At 38.1% G+C, this 19,635-nt stretch overlaps 1 protein-coding gene across 1 annotated transcript in view; it reads left to right on the forward strand.

Moving 5' to 3' along the window:
- The window catches only part of PPP2CB (protein phosphatase 2 catalytic subunit beta), a 30,069-nt gene extending 11,021 nt beyond the window's left edge, over positions 1 to 19,048 (forward strand). The window contains exons 2-7 of the mRNA XM_004696196.3: positions 3,925 to 4,134; positions 8,058 to 8,231; positions 11,067 to 11,156; positions 11,261 to 11,422; positions 13,336 to 13,454; positions 18,371 to 19,048. Of these exons, the coding sequence (XP_004696253.1) occupies positions 3,925 to 4,134; positions 8,058 to 8,231; positions 11,067 to 11,156; positions 11,261 to 11,422; positions 13,336 to 13,454; positions 18,371 to 18,443 (828 nt within the window). The 3' untranslated portion in view covers positions 18,444 to 19,048. The remainder of the gene's footprint in view (positions 1 to 3,924; positions 4,135 to 8,057; positions 8,232 to 11,066; positions 11,157 to 11,260; positions 11,423 to 13,335; positions 13,455 to 18,370) is intronic.
- The last annotated feature ends 587 nt before the right edge of the window (positions 19,049 to 19,635 follow it).

The following is a 19,635-nucleotide window of genomic DNA, read 5'->3' on the forward strand; positions in this document are numbered from 1 at the left end:
TCATGAGGGAGGGAGGAGAAAAAATGAGGAGCTGATGCCAGGGGCTTAAGTGGAGAGCAAATTTTTTGAGAATGATGAGGGTAATGAATGTACAAATGTGCTTTACACAATTGATGTATGTATGGATTGTGATAAGAGTTGTATGAGCCCCTAAAAAAACAATTAAAAAAAGATAGACCTGAGTCTGGGGAAGGAAGCACCAATGTGTTTCATCAGTGCTATACTGTACCCTGACCTGCTCATCTCTTCCCTGTGACCCCTCTGTGAGGGGATGTCCAGTTGTCTACAGATGGGCATGGGTCTCTACTCCATGCCTCCCCACTCCCATTCACATTGGGTACAATTTCGTTCTGGGTGTATCAAGCACATCTGTACGTTTGTTGCCATCATCAGTTTCAAAACATTTTCTTTCTTCTTGAGCCCTTGGTATCAGCTCCTCATTTTTTCCCCTCCCTCCCCCATTCTCCCTCCGTTACAGACACTTGATAATTTATAAACTGTTATTATTTTTCATGTCTTTTAAAAAAATAATAATATTGGGGCTTTTACAGCTCTTGTTTAAATCATTTTATTGGGGGCTCATACAACTCTTATCACAATACAGACATACATACATTGTGTCAAACACATTTGTACATCTGTTGCCATAATCATTTTCAATACATTTTCTACTTGAGCCCTTGGTATCAGCTCCTTATTTCTTCCCCTTCCCTCGCCTGCCTTTCCTCCCTTCTCTCCATTCCTCAAAAATCCTTGATAATTTATAAATTAATATTTTTTCATGTCTTACACGGTTCAATGTCTCCCTTTACCTACTTTTCTATTGTCTGTCCCCCTGGGATGGGGGTGGGGGTTATATGTAAATCATTGTCATCAGTTCCCCTTTTTTCCCCAACCTTCCCCTTCCCATCCTGGTATCACTACTCTCATTATTGGTCCTGAGGGGTTCATCTGTCTTGGAGTCCCTGTGTTTCCAGCTCTTATATGTACCCTTGTACATTCTCTGATCTAGCCGGATTTATAAGGTAGAATTGAGATCATGATAGTGGGGCAGGGGGTAGGGGAAGCATTAAAGAACTAGAGGAAAGTGGTATGTTTCATCAGTGCTATGCTGCACCCTGACTGGCTTGTCTCTTCCTTGTGACCCTTCTGTAAGGGAATGTCCAATTGTCTACAGATGGGCTTTGGGTCTCCACTCTGTACTCCCCCCTCATTCACATTGATAATGATTTTTTGTTCTGAGTCTTTGATGCCTTATACCTCATCCCTTCGACACTTCATGAACACAGGGGCTGGTGTACTTCTTCCATGTGGACTTGTTGCTTCTCAGGTAGATTGTAGCTGTTATTTTCTGTTGAAATAAAACAAATAAAGGTTGAGTATAGGAAGGGAAAACAAAGGGAAAAGACCAATATTAACTCTCTAAAAATACCTAGCAAAGCGACTTTGTCTTTCTTTCATAGGAATTGATATCGCATGAATAATTTATAAAGCCACTTAATAGACAGTATTTGTTATTAAAGATGATAAATAATCAAAGCCGAAGGGAATGGTGTCAGAGCTTATATTTGAACACCTGATATGCAGAAGGCAATGGAAGACCGGAAGCCTGAAATTGATTTGCAAGGTCCCTACATGGATTAAGCCTCTAATGAATTCCCTCTGATCATAGTTGAGGGTTGTGAATAACCCTGCTATCAGACTGAGAATATCGTAAAGCAAATCATGGCAGATGCAATGAATGTTGATGTGATACCTGATCATTTGATCTCCCTTTTGACCCATTTTAAATTTAATACTCCCTGCTTTTTGCTCAATTGGGGTTTTTTTTCTCTGGTTTATTTTGTTGGTGGTCTTATTTGTGTATGGTTTCCAGTATATGACGTTAAGAATGGTGAAGCTGTAGAGACAGTAACTGGATTGATCGAGTTAATAACTAATCACGAATACAAGAGGGAAGAAAATGTTCTGGAACTGATTATAGTGGTGGTTGTACAACTTTTTTTTAAATCGTTTTATTGGGGATTCATACAACTCTTATCACAATCCACACATCCATCACATTGTGTCAAGCACATTTGTACATTTGTTGCCATCATCATTCTCAAAACATTTGCTTTCAACTTGAGCCCTTGGTATCAGTTCCTCAAATTGTACAACTTTTTAATACGACTGAACTATGGAAGTTTATGATTTGTGAAACATATGTCAGGAAAACTTTAAAAAGTATTTGTGACATAAAATTAATTTACTGAACAGTGAAAATAATTATATAGTTTAGTTACCATGCCCCACATTTTGGAGTTGTTATTTTCTGACAGCCTTGCAATATTATTTTTACTTTAAAGTATTACTACTGGCTTACAAGTATAAATACTGCAACTAACAAAAAACTCAAAGAAATACTTCACAATTTTTTCCAGAAAAGATTGTTAATTACCTCAATTTAAAATACCATACCTTTAGTGCATTTGACTCTATTAGTTTTGCAGTTCGGTTACTATATGTACCCAGGGTAATTGTGAAGGAAATAGATGTTTTGAACTCCCTAGGTGTTGGTAATAAAGAATTTCTGGTATCGTCTTTACTTGAGAATGTTTCCTTCCCCACCTCTCTTCTGATTCTAGACGATGGTTTGGGTAGTGTTGATGGTCCCTCTGTGTCTTCCCAACTATTGATGCCTCAGTTTTCTGTCAGTCTCCAAATTTTCTAGTGTACTTACATTGCTCATTTGTTGTCTTATATCGTTTACAAACTTGATGTAAGTAAGCTTGTCATCGACATTTGTTTATATCAGCCAAATTTATTATGGTTTTTACTTCTTCCTGGGTCGTCTTTTCACTCTTCTAGAATTTTATAAAGGTCAGGGTGTAAAATAGAGCCATCGTCATTTAAATTGTTTTAAAAGTTCTGCATTTGAAGTAGATTTTTGCTTCTTTAAGCTAACCAAAATTCAGTTGGCAGTGTGGGGAGTCCAGTGCTTAGTGATCATCTTGGGGGCCTGTGTCTTCCTGCATGCTGCGATGGACTGACACTGTGGTGCCACAGTGGGCTTGAGCCTAGGAACATTTGGGAGGACTGGGCAGTGTTTCTTTCTGCCCCGTGTAGGGTCACTGTGGGTTGGAACTGACTCGGTGGCACCTACCAAGCTGCTCTTACAAACAGGTAGTAAGCCAGCTGTACACTTCATGTCATCTAGCTCCTCTTCATCAGTGGAAACTTCTTTGAGAATTCTCTGAAAGCGTCAATTTCTGACCCAGAAAACCAGCATCGCTTCCTGGGCTGTTGGCCATTCTAGTTCCAGCTTTGAAAACAAGGAAGTGCAGCCAGTTCTCTTCATTGATTCTGCGATCCTCTCCAAGAATAACCTGTTGGTTGGGATTTTGGTTGAATTTGTAAAATTTATAAATTAAATCAAGTCTTTCCTTTCAGTTTGCATATCTTTATTAATTCCAGTTTGTGATCCTCTTGTCTCCCATGGTTTTCTGCTTCTAATCTGTCATAGGCCTGGTAATCAACAGTTCATTGGGATTTTGTACATACCAAGTAAATAAATAGGCAGGGAGAAGCTTATACTTACATTTGTTCTTGTTACTCTTCAGTTTTCTTTCTGATTCTGGACTCTTTCCTACTGGGCAAGGTTACCAAGTATAAGGTATTAATGAACTTGAATTTAGTCAACACATTTAGTTTGCTACTATTTATACATAAATTGTGCACTTTAGAGCCTATGACTTCACTTAATAAAATACGGAATAACTAGAATAAAGAAATTGAAGATTGGATAGGATTGTTATAAGAATGGGTTTGTTTATGGAAGGAATGAGTAATAAATTTGTAACCTTTTTACATATTAACCCTTTTTAGATCTGTAAATAATAAAATTATTGTATGCTTTAATGTTTTGGGTTTTTTTTCTCACAGGCTAAGGAAATTTTAACAAAGGAATCAAATGTGCAAGAGGTCCGTTGCCCTGTGACCGTTTGTGGAGATGTTCATGGTCAGTTCCATGACCTTATGGAACTCTTCAGAATTGGTGGGAAATCACCAGATACAAACTATCTATTCATGGGCGACTACGTAGACAGAGGTTATTATTCTGTGGAGACTGTGACTCTTCTTGTGGCATTAAAGGTATGTGATTAATATGTATTGGGTTTTTTCCTTTAATACAGTATATAAGTGGTGTGCATCTTTTGACTATGTGTTTGTGTGGGCACGCATGTGAATGGAGCACGCAGAGGGTACTCTTTTTTTTAAATCGTTTTATTAGGGGCTCATACAACTCTTATCACAATCCATACATACATCAATTGTGTAAAGCACATTTGTACATTCATTGCCCTCATCATTCTCAGGACATTTGCTCTCCACTTAAGCCCCTGGCATCAGCTCTTCATTTTTTCCCCTCCCTCCCTCATGAGCCCTTGATAATTTATAAATTATTATTTTGTCATATCTTGCCCTGTCTGACATCTCCCTTCACCCACTTTTCTGTTGTCCATCCCCCAGGGAGGAGGTACATGTAGATTCTTGTAATCGGTTCCCCCTTTCCAACCCACCCTCCCTCTATGCTCTCAGTATCGCCACTCACACCACTGGTCCTGAAGGGATCATCCGCCCCGGATTCCCTGTGTTTTCAGTTCCTAGCTGTACCAGTGTTCATCCTCTGGTCTATCCATATTTGTAAAGTAGAATTGGGATCATGATAGTGGGGGCTGGAGGGAAGCATTTAGAAACTAGAGGAAAGTTGTATTTTTCATCGTTGTTGCATCGCACCCTGACTGGCTCGGCTCCTCCCTGGGACCCCTTTGCAAGGGGATCTCCAATGGCCTACAAATGGGCTTTGGGTCTCCACTCCGCACTCCCCCCCTCATTCACTATGGTAAGGTTTTTTGTTCTGCTGATGCCTGATACTAGATCCCTTCGACACGCCGTGATCGCACAGGCTGGTGTACTTCTTTCATGTGTGCTTTGTTGCTTCTGAGCTAGATGGCCGCTTGTTTACCTTCAAGCCTTTAAGACCCCAGATACTACCTTTTAATAGGCGGCCACCATCAGCTTTCTTCGCCACATTTGCTTATGCACCCATTTGTCTTCAGCAATCGTATCATGGAGGTGAGCACACAATGATAAGATTTTTTGTTCTTTGATGCCTGATAACTGATCCCTTCGGCACCTCGTGATCACAGAGGTTGCCGTGTTCTTCCATGTGGGCATTGTTGCTTCTGAGCTAGATGGCCGCTTGTTTACCTTCAAGCTTTTAAGACCCCAGACGCTATATCTTTTGGTAGCCGGGCACCATCAGCTTTCTTCACCACATTTGCTTATTGCAGAGGGCACTCTTACATATGGTGGACAACCTTATGAATTTGGGGAATTGAAAGACTTGGACTAACGTTTCATGGAACATCTTGATCAATTAACATATTGCAGTTTATAAAGTTGGGTTCTACATCCTAGTTTGGTGAGTACTGTCTAGGATCTTTAAAATCTTCCAAGAGGCCATCCAAGATACAACTGGGTTTCATCACTTTTTTTTTAACAGTTTTATTGGTACATAGTAAACATACCATACAGTTTAGTTGTGTTTTTTTTAATCATTTTATTGGGGGGCTCTTACAAATCATAAACAATCCGTCATTCAATTGCATTAAGCACACTTGTACATATGTTGCCATCAACATGTCCAAAACATTTTCTTTCTACTTGAGCCCTTGGTATCAGCTCCTCCCCCACCCTTCCACCCTGGTGAATCCTTAATCAATTATGTATTATTGTTATTTCGTATCTTACACTGTCCGTTGTCTCCCTTCACCCACATTTCTGTTATTCATCCCCTTCTGGGAAAACCTTTTAATTTTTTCTAAAAATAATATCATCCTTAATTACTTTGCTCCTTTAAAAAGTCACCTATATGAGACCCATAGTCAACAATTACCTTAAAACAAAGATGAGCATGAATGAGGCAGGCAAATTAGATGATCGAAAACAATACCAGAATGGACAGTGAACATGTTCGTGCATTGTTACTCAACAATTTGTATAGATGCTGCTGAATGGGAACCTCAACTGCTTCATAAACTATCACCAAATATACAATCAACATTACTTTTAGAAATGAAAATAAAATCTTGTTTTAGGTACAGGAGTAACCAAGCAGTAAGAGCACAATTACATTGCACTTTATGACTTACTTTTATTTTATTCTACTTTACGATCTGCTCCATTTTAGCCTATAAAATAATATAGCGAGTAAATTCCAATCCACAATGACCCTGGAAGACAGGCCATAACTACCTCAGGGTTTCCAAGGCTGAGAACCCTAACTGAAACAAGACTGTGATGTCTTTCACCAGTGGAGCAGCTAGTGAATGTGAACTGTTGACCTTTGGTTAGCAACTGAGGTTAATCACTGTGAAACCAGGGCTGCTCTGAATATAATCACGGCCTTTACAATGTTTATAAAGAGGGGCGAAAATGATGCATTAAATGTCCTGTCTACTTTTTTTATGGTTTGCCTACTTCTAGTTAGTGGATCATTCTCTTGAATAATCCATAATCAAAATTCTAGAACAGTACTTTAGTCATTTATCCCTTATATACAATTTTTTTTATTCTTGTATTTTTCTCTTTGTACTGTCTCCACATACACCACATCCTCATCACTTAACACTTCAGTTATTGCAGTAACTTGGTAACTTAGTTTGTCCTCCAAAGTCAGACCCATCTGAATCTCCCATGCATGTGCCTTGCATGTGCTGCCAAATCAAATCTCATATTTAACAATTCCATCATGTACCTCCTTGCTCCCAAACTTTGGAGGGATTCTATGTTGCCTTTAGATTTTATAGACTAAAACTCCTTGGCTGACCTCTGTGGTCTTTCCTGAATTTGGCTGCCTGTGGTAGATAGCAAGAAATTCCCAAGTGATACAAGCACTTAATTAAACACACTACGTCAGCAGTTCAAACCCACCCATAAGTGCCTGACAAGCCAGCCAGATAATCACAGCTGCGAAAACTCTGGGACAGCTCGTTTCATTCTGCCTGTGTGGGAGCACCATGAGTCAGGATAGACTTGACGGCAACTGGGTGCACCAGTTCCCTACCTTAAAGAGTTCTCTTACTGATGATTGCTCAGTCTCTCCATATGACTCAGCCTGCTTCCTTAAGATTGTGCTCCCTGATTCCTTCTTTCTTCCGCCAAGATTCAAGTCCTGCTTTTCTTCCGGAAGCCTTCAGCTATAAGCTTTTCTTCTCCATCCTCTAAATGATCATGGAACTTTTTCTCTCGTCCCTCATTTCTGTTACACAGTAATTTATTGCCGTGTATTTATTTTGGTTTTCTTCCTAGTAAAATTAGATTAGTCCTTGAACATTAGAAGCCATGTATTATACTCATGGACCTGGCACATAGTTTTATACCACCTGGTTTAATAATGGACATTAATGAGTTTGGCAAAGAAATATGAAGTATAGAAGTATGCATGTGCAACAATTTCTTTAATTTACAAAATAAGTTCGTTATTTCTTATCAGACACATCCCTAAATATAAACCATTTCTATGTTTTGTTATGGTCAAGGGGTATGTTCAGAATCTTGCCCAGGTTTGCCAAGGACCTGATTTGTACCTTGTTGGCAGCTACACTCTTCTTTGAGAAATAAAAGTTGACAGCAGAGGGAGAAGTGAGACTGTGAAGGACTTTGTCTCAAGTTCATGTTTCCAGTTTTCTGAATCCAGTCACTGGGAAATAGAGCAGTGATAGTATGAAGTTACAGAGAAAAGTTATTAGAATGATGTAGGTATCGGTAAAGATTCCAGTGAAGGTGGAATATAGTGTTGAAGGATGACTATAAAAAATATTTTCAAGGTTAATCGTTAGGGTGTGCTTGCCTGAAAGCATAAGTGAGAAAGTTTTTTGCTCTGGAAAAAGTTAACATTTAATTTGTTAGCAGACAAAAGAGCCATTTAAAACAAATAAGACAGAAATTAATATATGTAATATAGCACGTAAAAATGATTGCATCATGATTTTTTTTATGTTTTCCTACAGGTGCGTTATCCAGAACGCATTACAATATTAAGAGGAAACCACGAAAGCCGACAAATTACTCAAGTATATGGCTTTTATGATGAATGTCTACGAAAATATGGAAATGCTAATGTTTGGAAATATTTTACAGATCTATTTGATTATCTTCCACTGACAGCTTTAGTAGATGGACAGGTACGTGTGTGAGCTTATATCTGAAATCTCAGGAAAAGCACAAAAGATATTGCTGCTGGTATAGATTTACCTGTGTTTTTGCGTATCCTTGGCATTTTTGCTTCTTTTTCTTTTACTAAAATTTCGGGACAGGAAGATGGATAAATTTTAGTTACATTCAAACCATTATATTCCTTGTTGTTTCAAAATATGTGTGTAATATTTTCACTAACAGATACACTAATATAGTTTTGTATGTTAGATAAATATTGTAAATAAATACATAAGGCTTTGATATATATAATACAAATAAACATAACCTAGTTTTTACAAAGATCTCCATATATACTGCTTAATGTCTGCTGATTGCCATTAACAACTTTATTTTTGTGATAATTGACCTGTTTCCACTTGTAATACATAGTGCAGATATACTATAAAATTTTCAAAAGTATAAAAAGGAAATTGTGCTGTTTCCTGTAATCCAAATTTCTAGTGTTAATAATTATTAACAGACTTATTTAAATATAAAATGTAAGCTATCATTTTGCAACTCAAAAAACTTATTTACTCTTTTTAATTAGAAAGTCCCAGAGTTGTTGATGATTGTGCAGATGGGAAGATAATTTGATAATGATCTTTTCTGTGTAATCCTTATGGTCCACCATCTTTGTGAACACTCCAATGACTTATTTAAAAGACATTATTTTGCATAGACTTGACCAAAATGAGAAAAGCAGTGTGGTGATGTATCTTAAAGGGTATTATATTTGAATAAAGGTTTCTTTCATATTTGTTTAAACATACAATAGTCATTCATTATCATAAAATAAAATTGTTTCAAAAGATTAGCTATCAGTATTAGTGATGAATCTAGCTTTTCAAATGGGTACCTCCAAGACTTATCTTCATTGATCCATTGATCTTTCCTATCTGTAGTTCTTTTATTCTATATGGTTCTTTTAAGGAACAAAACAGCTGGTGCACACAGACCTTTGGTGTCGAATCATTGAATACTGAGTATTAGGAAACTTTATACACCTTAGGCATCAAGTAGGTAAAATTAAAGTATATAGGGGATGTGAACAGTGCAACAAAGCACCAACAGATAAAAACAGTAATAACAAACCAGATACTATGTCCAGTTACCATCTATCTTTTCATGTATCCTTCCTTTTTTCCCCCTGTCTTGCTTTATATTTGTCCTGAATTAGGTGACCAATAAAATTTCCCATTCTAATGTTGCTAAGTGCCGCCAAGTCCATTCCGACTCCTTGCAACCTAACATCCAACAAAATAAATCACTGCCCAGTTCCATACCATCCTCAAAAAAAATTATTGTTTAAATCATTTTATTAGGGGCACTTACAACTCTTACCACAATCCATCCATCCATCCATTGTGTCAAGCACATATGTACATCTATTGCCATCATTTTCAACACATTTTCTTACTACTTAAGCCCTTGGTATCAGCTCCTCATTTTTCCCCTCCCTCCCCCTCTCTTCCCCCCTCATGAACCCTGGATAATTTATAAATTATTATTGTTTTTCCATGTCTTGCACTGTCCGACCATCCTCAAAATTGTTCATATGTTTGAGCTCATTGCTGCAACCTTTATGTCTTTCCATCTTCCCAGGATCTTCCTCTTTTATGCTGCTCTTCTCCTTTACCAAACATGATATCCTTTTCCAGGCATTAGTCTCCCCCTGATAGTATGTCCCAAGTATGGAGATGAAATCTTGTCATTCTTGCTTCTAAGGAGCATTCTGGCTGTACTTCTAAGACAGATTTGTTTGTCCTTTTGGCAGCCCATAATACTGTCAATATTCTTCACCAGCACCAAAATTCAAAGGCATAAATTCTTTAATCCTCCTTATTCGATGTCCAATGATTCGAGTAAGAGCACCCTGACTTGGGTCTGGCACACCTTCATCCTCAAAGTAACATCCTTGCACTTAAACACTTTAAGGAAGTCTTATGCGGCAGATTTACCCAGTATACTGTGATGCTTGGTTTCTTGACTGCTTCCATGAACGTTTATTGTGGGTCTGAGCAAGATAAAAACTTTGATAACATCTATCTTTCCTCCATTTATCATGATGTTGCCTGTTGATTTTGTGGGGATTTTGTTTCCTTTATATTGAGTTGTAATTATATTGAAGGCTGCAGTCCTTGCTTGTCATCAGCTTCAAGACTTTCCTCACTTTCAGCAAACAAAGTTGTGTCATCTGCATGTCACAGGTTGTTCATTCGCCTTCCAGTCTTTATGCTATGCCCTTCATATAGCTCGGCATCCTGGATCATTTGCTCAGTAGTTCAAAACCACCAGCCACTCTGTAGGAGAAAGACGGGACTTTCTGTTACTGTACAGAGTTAGTCTCAGCTTTTACCCTGCTCTATAGGGTGTACATATCGATGAATTATCAGAAACATCAAGACCAGGAGAAAATTGCCCTCTAACACTTGATTTCTTCTATTTTATTTGAAAAGAAAAAAGGCAAATAGATACTTTGTAAATTACATGAATGTGTCAAAATCTAAAAAAATTGGAAAATGTTTAGAACCAATAACAGGAATTGGTGGTGTGTTTTCAATACCCACAGAACATGTAAGTGCAGATAAAAAGAATGGATAGCTCATTTTCCATAGGAAGTATTAGTTATAAAATACCTCATGACATAAAAAAAGAGCAAATACATGTGAAACGTTCTGTCTGGTGTGACTTTTTGTTATCTTTGTATTTAAAAAAATTTTCTTACTACATATTTTTAACTATTTTTAGAAGATTAGGACTGATATACATATTAACCTTTAGCAATTAAACAATTTTTTTCTTTCTTAATTGATGAACAGATATTCTGCCTCCATGGTGGCCTCTCTCCATCCATTGATACACTGGATCATATAAGAGCCCTGGATCGATTACAAGAAGTTCCACATGAGGTACAAATAGGAGGAGGAGGAGGAAGGGGAGTCAAGCTGTAGTAGAGCTAAATTAGTTGCATATGATGCTAATAGTTGGTAACAATTTCTTCATTTTTTTGCAGGGTCCAATGTGTGATCTATTATGGTCAGATCCAGATGATCGCGGTGGGTGGGGTATTTCTCCACGTGGTGCTGGCTACACATTTGGACAAGACATTTCTGAAACATTTAACCATGCCAATGGTCTCACACTGGTTTCTCGTGCTCACCAGCTTGTGATGGAGGTATGTGCTCTCACTGCAAAATAATTTTGTTTTGAAATACATGTGTATTGCCTGTAATAACGCTTACAGACAGAATATAAAGAACAGTTCTACCTATTGCTTAGGAACAACTTGCTCTTTATAGCAAATAGAGAAGTACTAAAATTATGTTTAGAATATTTTATTCTTACATTATCTTTGTGTTTTTCCTTTCTGTTTTTGTCTTCCAAATCATTTGCATATAAGTTGGACACATAATACTGCTTCACTCTAAGCCATCAGTTTTCAGAAGACGTTCTGTTTAAAGCCCACAGTGTAGTTACCATAATCAGGAAATTATCATTGAGGAACTATTACTATCTAATCTAAACACTTTACTCACTAATGTTCTTTATAGAAAAATCTACTTGTGTATGTGTGTGTTGCAACCCAAGATTATGTTGTATTTATTGTCTCTTCAGTCTCCGTTGATAACAGAAAAAGCCCTCAGAATTTTTATTTCTGGCATGGTCTTGACTTGGTTGGTTTCAAATATATTTCATATCTTTAATAATGCCATATTATAATGGGTACACAGTGCTTTGATTTGGCATCAATTGTAAGTTGGTTTGGGGACATTTCAGTTTGCTCTACCAGCTGGTTTGACTACTGATCTCATGCCCTTGGGTTCATTGCTGCCAACAGGGTCCCAGTTCCAGTGTTATCCTGTGTCCTTAGAGCGACACAGAAAGCAGCTCGACTAGCTGCATTTGTCTTGGAAATCAGGTGCATATTTTGGAGGCTCTGCCTTGCCTCTGTTTGGTGAATGCTTTGAATGTGGAGACAACTTAGAACATTTTGGGCTATGGGAAACATGATGGAGTACTTAAAGCTGTGGCCAATACAGGTTCTGACTAGCATATATCTGCGTCCACAACCTTTACAAAGAGCCCTGAAAAACCTCTTGCCATTTTTGAGAGATGTAAGTGATGTATTTGGCTGCTTTTCCCTTATGACTAGAGTTTGGTCTGCCTTTATAGCAAACACACCATACAGTTAATGCTGTTCCTGCCTCAGTGTAACTCCTTTTAGGGTGACATGAAATCTATATGTACTGTGCCTTCACTATTGGCGTTGACTTTGATTACGTAAAGTGATGTCTGTCATATTTCCCTTCTATGATGTTACTGTTTTATAGCTGTTAAAGGCATAAATTCTCCCAAGTCATCAGAGAGCGACTATAAATTAGTAAAGAAACCCCTTCTACAGAGTAGAGGTGAGGAGAGGGATGAAAGCACGGTAAATACAGAACGCAAATTCATACGGTGAAAGTGAGTCCAGTGATGGCTGTGTCCGTCAGAAATGTAAATGCAACAAACTGTTTGACTGCAGTAGACTCTCATATTGGATAATCAAAATTCTGTTGTTATTATTAGGGACATTCCTAAAACAAAGCACCACAGGATTTTGGTTGGTCAAGCAGATAATTACCCAAAGTAGAGCTAAGGGTAGAAGTCAGAATTGGCTTTAAGGCGATAGAAGTGCCATTAGAAGCAAAAGGTAGGAGTTACTGGTGAAAATTGGCCCAGATCTTTAGAAAGAATTAAAAAAAGAAATCCGTGTGTATTTAATACCTTTAAACTATGTAAAGCTAAAATAGACATAATTTACAAAGGACAATGAGAAGGCTACTTTCATCATGGGCGAGATGTCAGTCGTTAGCTCCAGCATACACTGAGCAGTCAAAGGAGTTGGCAGAGGAGGGGCTAATGGACAACAGGTCTGTTTGTTGAGTTCCTTGTAACAGAACCCTGTACCTAACTGGTAGGCCATTTTGTTCATAGAATGACTACATGTCCACCGAGAATATTTATAATATTTCAATTTAGTTTTAAACTCTTCTGTGTCGTGGTCATACTTTTGAAATGAATTCTTGGTTTTATTTCATGCTGCAGGGATATAATTGGTGTCATGATCGGAATGTGGTTACCATTTTCAGTGCACCCAATTATTGTTATCGCTGTGGGAACCAGGCTGCTATCATGGAATTAGATGACACTTTAAAATATTCCTTGTAAGTAATTTAAATTTAATTATATCAAATTTTGGAGGAAAAATTGAAATGTGGGTATTGAAAATAGAAGTAATGGATTCTTGCTTCTGGAAAGGTATAGTGCCAAGCAGTAGCAAGATTGTAACAATTGGAGCATGACTGATACTCTCTCCTCCCAGGTCTCTTACAGGAACTCTTGCAGGCAAATGTGAACAAGCATATGGGGGCTCCCTTAGCACCAATTGAGGGCTTTTGTCTCATTCCAGGAGGAGGAGGAGGCCACCGTCATTTCTAGTCTACCCTATGCTTGCTTAGGCTCCAGAAGCCTGTTCCTGGCTGGCACAGTCAAGAGGCCTGTAGCTCCATTTTGTGACCTAGCTACTGGGGCAGAAGTTCTACATCTGGGTGTGGCAGGTCAAGAACACTGACTCTGAGTCCTTGCCCATAGCACAGGGATGGCACTGAGGAAGGAGTGGACCCTCATGCTCATGCCCAAGCCTGGAGTAGAGGTGCAGAAGTTCTGCTCACTGGGGCAAGACAAGCCTAAGTGTCATTTAAGTCTGCTAGAGAGATTTGCCCTTATTCAGAACAGATAAGAGAATTCCAAGTTAGGGACATTGTCAAAAATACAGATGGTATGATAGCAATAAAGAAGGCTGTTATAGTACTATTAGCAACAAGCAAAACAATGGAGCATCCAGAAGCTTAACAGCTAGAAACTGGGAAAGAGACAGGCAAAGAGAGTCCCCATGAGATGACTTGTCGACACTAGGGGACAAGGCTATAAACATGCTCAGTCACAGCAAAGAAATGAAGCAGATTTGAAAATATTCCCCCAAGCCACTCTTGGAATGAATCAACAAAGCCCCTCACCATTCCAAGGGACATAAGCGCAACCTCGGATCAAACAGTGGTTGGACTGGCAGTCTCAAAGATAGTGTGCATGCTCAAGATTGTCTCAGGAATTATTGGAGATGGCCAATTCTAGCTACTAGTCCCTTGGCTATTAGTAAACCCCTTGAAGTGGGGTAACAGCCTCCAAGCCACACATACACCAACAGTAAGGATAAACATAACCAATGGTAACCTCTACGTAGCCAGGCTAAAAGATTAGAACAAGTGGGAAATTGTATTTTTATTTTAACAAAGCCAGAGGGACACACAAAAGTAGAGTACACCGAGTTCGTTTTCCAAGTCACTAAATAAATACGATCAAACAAACAGCACTTCCTAGAGAGAGAAGTATCCAGACATACTATAATATGTATATAATCCATTGTTTAACCAAAACAAAAAATAGCAAGACGTAAATAAACAGTCACATTCGACTCATGTACACAAGAGAAAGGACCTACTTTGAAGGAAGGAGCAAATGTTGAACTCAGCAGACAGACTTCGAAGCCGTCAATATAAATGTGGTCAAAGAACTAAAGAATACCAGGTCTAAACAATAAAGGAAAGTGATGCTAATGAATAAATCATCAAATAGAGAATATCAATAAAGAGAGAAACAGTATTTTGAAATTGGAAATCCTGGAGTACACTTCAGTACAATAACTGAAGTTTTACTAGGGGAGCTCAGCATTAGAGTTAACCTGGTGAAAGTAAATGACACCAGACAGACCTGAAATCTGCTTCCAGAAAAAGAAATCAAAGAAAATCGTGTGTGTGTAACATACATTTTCATAATAACCTTGTGGAGGTGTTTGTGAGTCAAACGTAACTTACATTTTCATAATAATTCTATATATATGTATATGTATATATATACATGATAAAATTCTAGCAGAAATTACACCAGATGATGACTTGAAGCCCAATGAAGAAATTTAAAATGATAAATAAAAAAATTAAAACATCTATAACCATACATTTGCTTTTCTGAACTTTAGAGATTAAGTAACAAGGATGTGTTTAGCAGTATAGTTTGGGGTTACTAACACGGAGGCATATTGTTTGTTAGAGCTGTCACTGTGCACAGCAGAGTGGACTGGCCAGTCCTGAGCCATTCTCACAGCTGTTACGTTTGAGCCCCTCGTTGCAACCATTAAGGCCTTCTTTATAAGGAGTATTCTGTACCACTTCCAAAGCAATTGTTTGTTCTTCTGGCAGTCTCTGGTATTTCAGTATTCTTTGTCATCAGCATATTTCAAATGCATCTATTTTAACCCTTAAAGAGGTATCTTTTGCCAAGTGTGTTACATTGTTTGCTTTCTTGAATGCTGCTTCTATGACCATTGATTATGGATCCAAGTAAAATGAAATCCATGGCAACTTTTGTCTTTTTTTTGTTTATATAGACATATATAGAGGTAATATGTATAGCCATAGTAGCAAGTGAAAACAGGGTCTATTTGAGATCAAAAGTACTGCATTTACCCCAGAGTGTAGTTCAGAAGGCAAGAGGAGAACAGGAATCCCTGTGGGGAGGCATGTGGGACAAGTATTGTAACATTGTGGGAATTACAGTCTATAGCATGAAGCAGAGCATATATGAGCTAACTATTGTTGAAAACTGAATTGCTTCATAAAACCTTCACCCAAATAACAATTGGGGCGGGGGGGGGGGGGGGGGGGGCGCAAGCTGAGTATCTTACAAGATCTAGTAACAAGTGCTTGTGGGGCATCTATAACTGTAATTGGCTAAATTCAAGATAATAAGAAAGCGGTCTAATCTAAAGTCTTAACCTCCTACCTTAATTAGAAAAGAAAAAAAATTAAATAGTAATAATAAGGAAGGAATAAGTAGGGAAAATGAAAATCAAAAGTAGGGGTTTTTTTTCCTCTAAAGTGGTATACTTTATAGTTAGAAAATCAGGATAAAAAAGGTAATTTTACCCAAAAGCTAACTTAGATGAAGTAGACAAATTCCTAGAAAATCTGGATACTTCTGTAACAAGTAGAGAAATTGACTTTGTAATTACATTATAAAGTCAGAAAAGCCCAAGTCCAAAATTTAAACTGGGTTCAGAAGATGCTTGCTGACAGGAAAGATGCTTAGAGCATCTACTGATGATCAAAAACCACAGCCCCAGTTTGAATTACAACTCTGTGTAAAGAAAACAAAAATCTTCACAATTGAACCAATAGACAACATGATAAATGGAGGAGAGATTAAGGTTTTCAGGGATCTCAGTTAATTGGATCCACTCAGTGCTCGTGGAGGCAGCAGTCAAGCAATCAGATCAAACTGCACTGGGCAAATCTGTTGCCCTAGACAAGCCTGTCTTGGAAGGGGCACAGCCAGAACGCTACTCAGAAGGAAGCATGGAGAGACTGTTTCTTGCCTGCCTTTGACCATCCATTATCAGGAGAGGGTAGTCCCAGGAGAATGGCATTATGCTGGGTAAAGTGGAGGGTCAGAAATGAGACTACCTGCAACAATAAGTTTAAGCATAATACTTAGGACAGTAACTTGGGGCTGGCCAGTGTCTCATTCTTTTGTGACAAAAGGTCCCTCTGAATTGGAGCAGGACTCAAGGGCCCCTAACAGCAGTAACATCATACTTCAAGGTGAAAGACTGGGTGTTTTCTCCCAGGTTAGAAACAAGGCAAGCTCGTCTGCTCCTGTCACTTCTATTACATTCTTGCCAGGACAATTAAAGAACCCTGGTGGCACCTTGGGTTAGGCATGGGGCTGCATACCCCAAGGTTGGTGGTTCTAGCCCACCAGCTGCTCTGTGGGAGAAATATGCTGTCCCTGTAAAGATTTCGTCTCAAACCTTATGTAGTGTTGGCTATTGATCAGAATGGACTCAGTGGGAGTAGGTTCGATTTTGGATAGCCAGGATAATTAATCAAGAAAAACTAAAGCGTCTGGGTTGCAAAGTAAACAAGTAACACTATTCATAGATCTTATAAAATAGCTATCAGTACAAAAAACCTATTCACAAATATTCATGGCAGTATTACTTACAGTAGTTAAAAAGAGGAAGTACTTCAAATGTTCATCAGGGGAATACACAAAACAGTATTACTCAGTACACTTCATGCAACTGTGGGGAGGAACTTTTAGGGTATTGCTGCAAAATGAAAGGAATCTGCTGTACAAGATCATACACTGCCATATTTATATGAAATGTCCAGAATAATAAGATCAATAAAGATGCAATTTCAACTAGTGGATTTCAGGGCCTGGGGGAGGTTAGTAATGGGGAATACGAGGTCATTGTTACCCAGTTCTATGTATACCATGAACCACTGAATTGTGTACTTTAAATAGGAAAAGTTTGTGATTTATGTTATATCAAAGATATTTTAATGAGGTACTATAGTAATAAGCTATAAATTAAAAGCACAAACTGTTTCCCCTTATGTAATAAGAATTAGAGGGATAATTCATTGCTTCTGTTATAAAAATCATTCTTTGGAGACTGTTATTTTTGTAGTAAAAGAAATTGTGTTTGTTAGAGAGTAGAAAAATAGAATTTGAATCAATATTCACATTCCAAATATGCCTTTTTGTGGATTGCAACCCAGCTTGTAACCACTTCACTACCAACGCTGTGAGAGCTGCCTTTTGAACAGTTGGGGTTTGATCCTTTCTTGAACGCTTTGCCGTCTCTCTGTTTTCTTTTATCAGGTAGTCTATTGTGTTGTTAGTGGCGTGGATTGATTCTTAGTGACCCTGTGAGATAGAGTAGAACTGCTCCCAGGGCTCTTTCCCACAGCTGTAAGCTTGAGGGAAGCACAGCACTACGTCTGTCTCTACCCACCAAGCTTCCACTTCCCATCTGAGACCAGACCCATTGCACCACCACTCAGTTTAAATAAAATGTACACGAGTGCATCGCACATAAGTGTGCACACACTACAAAATGTCGCTGTAAATCGTGCAACACCGTATTGTAGCATTTGTATTGATTTCCTATTTGTGTCTTGATTTTTACCTCCTTTTACCTGCAATATAAAACCCTATCCTTTTTTGCCGTTTTTAGCCTTCAGTTTGACCCAGCACCTCGTCGTGGAGAGCCTCATGTGACTCGGCGTACCCCTGACTACTTCCTGTAACTTCTCCAGGGAAAACTGGCCTTTGTATGTGGAAATATACGTGGCTTGTAAAAATATATCTATATTCAAAATAAGAGAAGCAACAGTAATCTGTGTGTTTCTGTAACAAATTGGGATCTGTCTTGGCATTAAACCACATCATGGACCAAACGGTGCCATACTGATGAACATTTAGCACAATTTAAACTGAAACTCAGTACAGCACTCTGTCTTAGATCAGCCCCTCGACAGTTTGCCTGCTGTATTTGTAATGACTATTTTCTGCTGACTGTTCAAACAAAAAGGTCACTAATTCCTCCATCTTCTTTTGCACTTAGTTGAGATTTTAGTTACAGTGTTTAACTGGCATGGATTATTAAAGTTGGAGTTTTATTTTAAGGAAAATTCACAAGCTAACTTCCACTTAACCTATGACCCTTTATTTTATTGGAATGTGTAACTAACTGAAGATTCTTCTTGGGAGTATGTCGTCATAACATTTAATGAGATTTCCCTTCATTTAAACTACTTTTATGTTGATCTGCATATTTCTGTATATTTTTCATGTCGGTGCTTGCATCCTATTTGGTGTACTGAGCAAATAAACTCCATTTTAAATAAAAACATCTTACTGTGGTATGCATTAAATGGAAAGTTTATTATTGAAATTTATGGTAAAGGCTCTACCTATCTTAGGCGATTAATGTTGGGATAATTAAAAGTGTGAATTGTATACTAAAACAATACTAGAAACTTTTTTCATTGGAATAAATTGTTCTGGGAACATAATAATTGTTATTATTGGTGCTGGGTTCATGATAGAGCCAACAAGTTCTCTGCTGTCACAATTGACCCTCAATTTTAGGCATGCTCTTTGCACTTTGGCTCTAGAGGTACAATTTTCTTAGCATTTCTGTTCCTCCTTTCTGTGGTAGCCACACTTTGTCTTGTATGCAAGGTCTTCAAAATAGTCATAGAAAAATATATCCTCACATACTTGTCAACTCAAGTATTTATCCAGCTATCCCCCACCTACTGTTCCCTGTCCAGCAATAATTTTGAAGCAGACTTTAGCCATATTTCCTATCAAGTGCATCTTTAAAGAGCAGACTCTCCTTTCAACCACAAAACCATCATCATACCTTGAAAATAACAACTCCTTGATTAGATGGTTCTATTTTCCCCAACTCATTGCAAGATGACTTTGGTAAGA

The sequence above is a fragment of the Echinops telfairi genome, unplaced genomic scaffold (genome assembly GCF_000313985.2).
Source record: "Echinops telfairi isolate 266 unplaced genomic scaffold, ASM31398v2 ScPeMD7_9;HRSCAF=40, whole genome shotgun sequence".
NCBI classification, from domain to species: Eukaryota; Metazoa; Chordata; class Mammalia; order Afrosoricida; family Tenrecidae; genus Echinops; species Echinops telfairi.